This window comes from Lampris incognitus, chromosome 17 (assembly GCF_029633865.1).
Source record: "Lampris incognitus isolate fLamInc1 chromosome 17, fLamInc1.hap2, whole genome shotgun sequence".
Taxonomy (NCBI): Eukaryota; Metazoa; Chordata; class Actinopteri; order Lampriformes; family Lampridae; genus Lampris; species Lampris incognitus.
Window position 1 is genome coordinate 23,260,228 of NC_079227.1, and position 8,377 is coordinate 23,268,604.

The 8,377-nt window shown below is 41.3% G+C and overlaps 1 protein-coding gene across 2 annotated transcripts; it reads right to left on the bottom strand.

The window, feature by feature from the left end:
* Window positions 1-607: 607 nt before the first annotated feature.
* LOC130127994 (uncharacterized) lies at window positions 608-2,620 on the bottom strand. Of its 2 annotated transcripts, XM_056297705.1 has the most exons (4): window positions 2,488-2,620; window positions 1,962-2,019; window positions 1,267-1,817; window positions 608-1,165 (listed from the first exon to the last, which is right to left on the bottom strand). In XM_056297705.1, exons 2-4 carry the CDS (start codon window positions 1,998-2,000, stop codon window positions 808-810), a joined length of 948 nt encoding a protein of 315 aa, XP_056153680.1. In that variant the 5' UTR covers window positions 2,001-2,019; window positions 2,488-2,620; the 3' UTR covers window positions 608-807. The 2 variants fall into 2 exon arrangements, with proteins under 2 accessions (XP_056153680.1, XP_056153681.1); XM_056297706.1 differs by lacking the exon at window positions 1,962-2,019 and having other exon boundaries at window positions 2,488-2,598.
* Between the last annotated feature and the right edge of the window lie 5,757 nt (window positions 2,621-8,377).

Sequence of the window (8,377 nt, forward strand, 5' to 3'; positions counted from 1 at the left end):
GAGCCCAAAATTTTAGGTGGGGGAAGTCTCTGAAATGGCCACGCCCACTTTTTAGGCCTGGAAATCAGTATCTCGGCTCCTGAATGTCGCAGAGAGCTGATCATGGGCTCAAAAGAAGCAGAAGCACCACATTTATATTAGCATTATGAACAAACATATACCCCAAAACCTTTACTTTTTCAGGTATTTACAAAAAACTAATTTTCACTGGTCACATACATGGCCACGCCCACTTTTTAGCCCTGGGACTATATCTCAGGCTCAGCTCTCGGAGGTTGCCCCGAGTTGATATTGGGCTCAAAAGATGTGGAAATAACTATTTATATTAGTGCTCTGAACAAATATACTGTATGCCCTAAAACCTTCACGTTTTGAGCTATTCATGAACATGTTCTTTTTTCCATTGAATTGATCAGCAGCATGCAATCAACTTTAGCCAAATCTGTGCAAGAAGGCTATACAATTTGTTTGAGTAAAAGTGTTACATCTACTCATGGAGTGCTAGTATTCAAGTTGACTCTTTGTTATAAGAGGAGGAACCCAGTAACCACCAAAGAAACAAAGCAAACCATGTGAGGTCCAAAAAAATCTTTATTTTAACCTCACACATCCCATCAGACTGGATTCAAACACTTGCTGAGGCACTTGCAATAAATGAGACATTTCATCCCTCTGCCAGCACAAGAACATGAGGTACACTTATTAGATCTGCAACTACACACCCCTGTTACTTGAGACAATGTATCTCTTGTGGAAACTGTGCTCCACTTGACGAAGAGTTCCTCTCCTTCGGTAGTCCAACCCCATTCAATGACAGGGGGACAAGGGAGTTGTAGCAGGCTGTTTTACATTGTCCAAACTACCCTTCTTAATAACCCTGTAATGTGCCCCTGTCTCTTTCTGCACTACATTTATGTCCAGACAGCTGTTCGAGAGTTTCTCAGCAAATCGTGTAGAGTGAGATTTGGGCCGGTCGAAGCCCAAATCTTCAACTTTCTGCAGATAAATATTCTCGAGTTTGTGAAGATCAAAAACATTTTCTGAGCTGTCATCAATGAAGTTCCCTACTTCCTCCATGGCGATATATTCAGCATACTGGATCATGTCTGGGGAGTTCTGTGATGAAGTTCTTTCTTGCTTTATCCTGCAGCTCGCTGAACTGTATCTAGTAAGAAGAAATAATCAAATTATTAAAATATATATATATGGCCCGACTATAGCTCAACTTAAGAATTGAACTTAAAAGGGTATGTTGTGCTGGCTCACCTGTTACGGTATCTTGAGTGGCACTTCCTGTGATAGAATAACTCCCGTGATCTAACATCAGTTTCAAGTAATCTGAGTATTTTGCCATCATTCAGGACTTTGGCCATCATCTCTAGATTGTCTGTGAAATCCTTCACATGTTTTGCTGACTTTTCTTTTCCCGCAGCAGCTAACAATGGTTCTGATTTGTCCTTCTTCCGAGGGTTCTCAATGGCTGGCTCTTCACAATAGAAGCAAAGTTCGGCTCCAAACGCAAGACTAGGCCCAGCCTTTGCTCGTGTGTTTGCCCCAATAGTCTGGTGATCTGCAAGGTCCAGTTCTCTTTTCCGTTTACGATCCTTCGCACAATTGAAATGGCTGTTATTATAGCGATCATAGCAACTCTTGTGGATTTTATATCCATCCTGTAAAGTTTCTGCATTGACAGCTGACAGTCTCTGTGAAAGATTGATATCCGCATCATTGGTGATCAGTCCGGATTCCTCAAACAGTTTTACTTGGTGAAGCAGCTTAGGAGCTGTGACAGCAGTTATGTCCCTTCCACCAGATTCCTGTCATGAATTTAGAAATGAAATGTTGGACTCATTGCTGTCATAAACATTACATTACTGAAGGAATACGCATGAAAACTAACACTGTTGGACTCATTGATGTCATAAACATTATACTACTGAAGCACACACGTGAAAACTAACCTTGCAGACAATGCACAGGGTCTTGTTCCCTAGTTCCATAGTTAGGATGGGGGATCATCTGATCATGGAAAATCAGAACTAATTTAAACTTGATTTTTCTGTACACAAGTTTGTAACAGAGTGATGTTTCACTGGTATGGCACAATACATCCACCCTCCCACAAAAATAGCATGCAATAAACAATGTTATTTATTCTTCTGCATAGATACAAAATATAGTCCAATAAAAGTGTGTCCAAATATAGCATAATAAAAGTGTTGTTACTACAAATACTTTCACCCTTTCATACCAGCCAACTAAAAATGCCCAAAATTAACCAACATGTGTAGAGCAAGCAGACAAACAAACACCAACTGTCCAAAAGTAGGTAATGCCTTAGCCAAATACTACAACTGTGCAACTGTGCTGTCGAGTGTATCGAGCAAGTCATGCTTGCAAGGCTAGTTAGGCCTACACATATGAGCTAAGGTGAAAATAATGTTTTACAAGGTAAACATACAAAAATAAAACAACACTGTTCCTTACCATCCATCCACGAGGTCAGGAACAAATTAACTCACTGATATGAAGGCCAGATGAGGCATGCATGTCATATTTTGGCAAATGTTTACAGTAAACTAGCTTTACTGAAACATGTGCACTTCTGCTTCCTTTCCTGTAGAATCAACCACTTGATAAACAAACAGCGCCAATTTGTAATTGTGGTCAGAGGCGGCATTACATCCCAAGTGATAAGAACCACAGACAACTAAGATATTTTCTAAACTCATGATTCGTGTGTGTATTGTGCTTCATGCTTTATAACATAGGCAGCGAATGAGATTCATGTCAAATATAGCTTTTTACAACCTTCAGGAGCTGATACGTGAAACGTGACCAGTAAAAATTAGTTTTCTTAAAATATCTGAAAAAGTAAAGGTTTTGGGGTATATGTTTGTTCATAATGCTTATATAAATGTGGTGCTTCTGCTTCTTTTGAGCCCATGATCAGCTCTCTGCGACATTCAGGAGCCGAGATACTGATTTCCAGGCCTAAAAAGTGGGCGTGGCCATTTCAGAGACTTCCCCCACCTAAAATTTTGCGCTCCTTGCATTTTTTTCTTTATTGGACTCTAAATTAACAGAAAAACATAGGCTCAAATGTGAATGACTTTTTGCAGCCATTTTGCCTTAACTGACTAGACTATAAACCGTGTACAATTGGGGGGGAAAGGAGGAAAATCCAATTAATTAATTAATTCATTAAAAAAATAAAAGATTTGGGAAAAAATTTGGGACCGGACCCCAGAGAAGCCATCCCCTCACTCCGCCACTGGTCATGATTCAGTTTCAATAGATAGTGAAAGTGATGCTTTTAACTAGGGCTGTGCGATATGACGATACATATTGCATCGAATTGTACCTAAAAGAGGGGCTGCTTCTATCGTGTGGATGTGGTTTGGGTATGAAAAGTCTGACATGGACCAGAAAACCATACTGCACAAAATATGCCGCACGCCGGTCCCCACAACAGACTCAAACACCACTAGCCTCTTCTACCACCGATGCAACTATAGTTGAAGTGTTTTCTATTTACCTTTTTATATTTTATACATTGATATTTTATATTTTGTTACATGCTTAATTGAAAATTTGCGCAACGGTTCTAAATAAAAGGAGAGAAATAATCAAATATGAGTAACGTATTTGTCGAGTATATAATTCAAAATGTAATAAACAGGCCTTTCCATGTGATCATTTTATATAAACTATTTATTCATTGAATTTACAGAAAATGTGCTATATCGTCATACGTGTCGTTATCGTGATATGAATGACCTATATTGTGATATGAGATTTTGGTCATATCGCACAGCCCTACTTTTAACTTGTGATCTTTACGTTGCATAACATGTGATGTCCATGTTGTATGAATTAAGAAAAGAGCATCGTAAGCCTTTATTAAATTATAACTTTGTGGCTGTAGACTGGGTCAGTGTCTTGTCTCTTCTCTTCTCTTCACTCCGCTCCTGTCTTGTCCTGTCCAGTCCTGCCCTGCCCTGTCCTCTCCTCCGCTCTGCTGCACTCCACATAGTGGCTCCAGAGGAATGTGATGACCATGTGTTGGACAAAGCCCTGCATTCATGGCCTTGCATCCCACTCTGGGAGCCTGCAACTGTGAGCCTTGATCAGAAAGTGGTGGTGGTGGTGGTGGTGGTGGTGGTGGTGGTGGGGGGGGGGGTAACGTCCGTCCCACCTCCTGCTCGGCCTGTCAGACATGCGTTGCTCACCCCTGCACCGCCACCATGACTGCCAGTAGCAACAGACACAGTCTGCCTTTCTTGCCCTTGTTTTGTTTAATCTTTTATTCATTTCCACCCAATATGGCAAAGTGGTCATTTCCAAGTTTCCCCCACCTCCCATTCCAACCCAATCCTAATCTATGCTTTAAACACTTCCTGATTCAGTCACTTGCACCGGGCAAGAGGTAAATACCATATGCTTCACATGGTAGTCAAGGGAGCAGAAAGCCAGAGTTCATTGGAGTTGATTTGCACTGAAGAGTGGTGAAGCACAGCTTTTCTACCTGAACGTGAAAGTTATATGCAAATGCTCTATGAGGTAGCTAGTAGTAAGTGGTGGTATTTAGACTACCAGCTAAATGCAACCACTTAAGTAGAAGCATGTCTCAGTTTGTTACAAAGGGGGATCGAACTTTTGCTGGTAGGGCCCCCACACTATGGACCGCTCTTCCTGTTGAACTAGGTCTCTAGCTTCTTTCAAATCTCATCTTAAAACTTTTATTTTTATGAAAGCTTTTACAAATGTTTGATATTTGTTTTTTTTTAATTTATATTGTTTTTATTTTTACTCTTACTTATTTGGTCCTAATCTTATTTTTTCCTTGTCTGGTTTCATTCATTTTTGCGAAGCACTTTGTAACATTGTTTTAGAAAAGCGCTATATAGATAAAATTATTATAATTATTAGCTTTGCTGAAAACCTTCATAGGCAAAGACGGGTTAGGAGCGCGCGTGTGAGAAAGTAAAAGACAAAATGATAGAATGCTGATTCTAGTAATAGAAGAGAGGAGGCACAAATGAAAGGGATGGATTGATCGGAGGTAAGAGATGATTCAAGGTGGTCATTCATAATCTAAAACAGTGTGGGATCCATCCATCCACCCTGTCTGCTTAGCTGACTTGAAAAATGAGAAACATTTGGTGTAGTGTCATCTTACTGAGTAGGAAGTCAAAGAATAATCGTTTGCACACGTTGGAGAGGAGACAGGTGCCAGGAACTGAAACCCATTATCAGATCTCTCCCAGCCACCAGTCATCCAGCCTTGCTAATAATATAAGATTGAAGATCAGAAGAGGTCTGCTGCTCGTGTCGAGTAAAATTTATAAAAGCTATCTCCGTACTTTTCTCTGGTAGTCGTATATGATTTAAAGGTTTATATCAAAATCAAAGATGGCTGGAAAAGTGGTGCATGAACAATGATGTTTACGTTGGTGCTGAGTTATAGCTAGCCACTTCAGACCAGACAGCATAAACGTAGCTTGAAAGAAATCATCTACTGCCAGCCTGTCTGTCTGTCTGATGTCTGCCTCTTCTGTCTGAGTATCTAATGCATTTGCTTCCTTTGTGTAAAAGAATAGCGTGCACAAGAGAAAACACAGTACTTTGTGCCTTGGGAGCTTTTCCCACTTGAATTACCTCTCAATTTGAACAAGCAGACACACTAAATACAATGCAACATAAACATGCAGTATCCACACATGAAGGGGCTTCTTTACTTTTGTGAATCACATGCACAAACTCTTGGTAGCTATTACGTTACATCATGATCTGGATATTGCGCATCAACAATCTGTCTTGCATATGAAAGGGATATTAAGAAAATTAATTCTGAATGTAAAATGTTGCAGCACCAACTTCAACTCCACGTTTAGCCAGGTAATACTGGGCCTATTACCAGGATTGTCACAGTATATTCAGTATTACCGTACTATTATGGGCAACACAGGTCAGTGCCCCCCCCCACAGTTCAAATTATACAATGACAATCGGGGGGGGGTCAACTTTTTCTCTTGTGTGTAAGGGGAACCCAGTACAGCGCAGGGGTGTGCTTCAGTGAACCGAAGTCTTACAGTCTTTACAGTATCTTGCTTGTTTAATGTAACATCTGCAGTCTGCAGATGATGATACATCAAATGAATTACACCAGCTCATGGGGCGCATACCACGCAACAACTTTTGTAGTCAGGGGTCGCCAACAAAGTATTCTAAAGCAAAACTGCCAGCAAGTCAGAACCACACACACACACACACACACACACACACACACACACACACACACACACACACAACAGTAGACTATCATTTCTGCTCAAACACAGACCCACGAAATGCTGTACTTGAACTTGAACTATCAGTAGCCAACACTTTATTCAAAGTCTCAGCATATTAGTTGAGAACAGTAGGGTATGATTGTTGTATATCCCATCAGTTTCTAAAAGTAACATTTGGCTAAATATCTGGTATAATGGCATACATCTTCAAGTGTGGTCTCATTTGCTACTAGGTCCTGCCTGCACACTGTCCCCTTGACCTCCTTTTGCTTGCCGACTATCATTCTGACCTCCCTATGCTTCCTTAATACAACACATAAATGTAAAACTCACCATCACCCATACTATCCTGCTCAGTACTTAGCCTACATGACAACCACAGCAAATACAGGCTGCATTATCATCTCTAAGTCCTAATTATTACAAGTTTCAACTTGCTCTTATTTTTTAAGCACAAGAACGTGCCGGATATCTCCTCTCCTCTCGCTCATGTTGACTCTGTGAATGAAATCTAATCTGAGTTCAACAAAGTAGCAATACATTTAAACTAATACATTTAATCAGCCTTCAGCACACATGGATTTTAATATGGTTCAATTAGCCAACCAGGTAAAACTCCTGCATTCCTGACTGAAAACAAAGGGGTGCCATAGACTTTAATGAGGATTCGAGCCATTGCAATGATGGGAGTGATGATGCAAGCAGACCAGACAGACATTCAACTAACATCAAGATTAAGAAATGGTATGGTCCACTTTAGGGGTGTTGTAAATCGTACTACAAGTGTCTTCCAGGCACAAATATAGGAAATATATTGTAGTATTTACGATTACAGATAAGAATAATATATAAAATTTTCAACACCCCTGAACTGTTTTTTCTTTTTTGGGGGGGGGGGCAATTCTTAATTAGGGGGGGGTCATCCCCCCAATCCTAATCAGATGCCCGAACCATCTCAGAAGTCCACGGAGATGGTTCGGGCATCTGATTAGGATGCCTCCTGGGCGCCTTCCTTTGGAGGTTTACCGGGCACGGCCAACTGAGAGGAGACTCCAGGGTAGACCCAGAACTTGCTGGAGGGACTACATGTCCAATCTGGCCTGGGAACGCCTTGGGATCCCCCAGGAGGAGCTGGAGGGCGTTGCTGGGGAGAGAGATGTCTGGAGTGCCCTGCTTGGCTTGCTGCTACCGTGACCCTACCCCAGAGAAGCGGCTGAAGATGAGATGAGACCCCCCCCCAATCCCCCTCATAATTCGAACTGTGGTTTCCCCTTGAATTTTTTTCAGCAGCGGTGCTGTTGTGTGTCCACAAGCATGAGACAAGTATTCATGCGCGTCAGAATAGCTTAAAATTTGAGCGTTTCCCCTAGGTTTGTGGAAGACTTAGGTGCACATATTTGGTGAGGGAGGGGTTTGGGGAGGTCCTCCCTCAAGAAATGTTTATGTTTCTCAATAATAATAAAAAAATGCAATTTACATTATTATTACCATATCTGTGTACAAAAAGTAGGAAAAGCACATAATAAATAAACATCACCCAAAAACCTTAAAGATAAAATTTGCTAAAGAAGTCCACTGGGGTGGGGACAGACTACAACCACTAGATTTGGGAAAAGTCCTGTAGTTAGTTTTGATGCTCTCCACGTTGATTTCACCTTCTTTCGACTTAGGTGGTGCCCAAAATGGCTTGGGTGCTGCGCCTAAGCCTTATGCTGGTGCTGAAAACCCTGCCTATACTGTACATGTACTGCCAGACTGACAACTTACTGCTCACCTTTTCCTCTGCTCCGCTCGCATTCACCGTCATTTTTCTGCTGCTCGCGGTCTTACACTCGCTACGTACACACGTGACGCACTGCCCCATTCCTTAATAATGGATTACATTTATATGGCGCTTTGTCTAGACACCCAAAGTGCTTCACGCTGAAGGGGGGAAACTCACCTCAACCACCACCAATGAGTAAAGGAGCTATGCTACTCTTATAACAGCACCTTTGAAGAATGATGAGAGGGAGGATTTGGGATTTGATGCACTAGTCGATGACTATATATATATATTTTTTTTATATTAATCCGCCACC

Coding starts and splice junctions, on each gene's coding strand:
- LOC130127994 (XM_056297705.1), bottom strand. CDS start 2,000: ATGGAACTAGGGAACAAGACCCTGTGCATTGTCTGCAAG. Junction 1,818..1,961: donor CCCTGTGCATTGTCTGCAAG/GTTAGTTTTCAC, acceptor AATTCATGACAG/GAATCTGGTGGAAGGGACAT. Junction 1,166..1,266: donor CACTCAAGATACCGTAACAG/GTGAGCCAGCAC, acceptor TCTTCTTACTAG/ATACAGTTCAGCGAGCTGCA.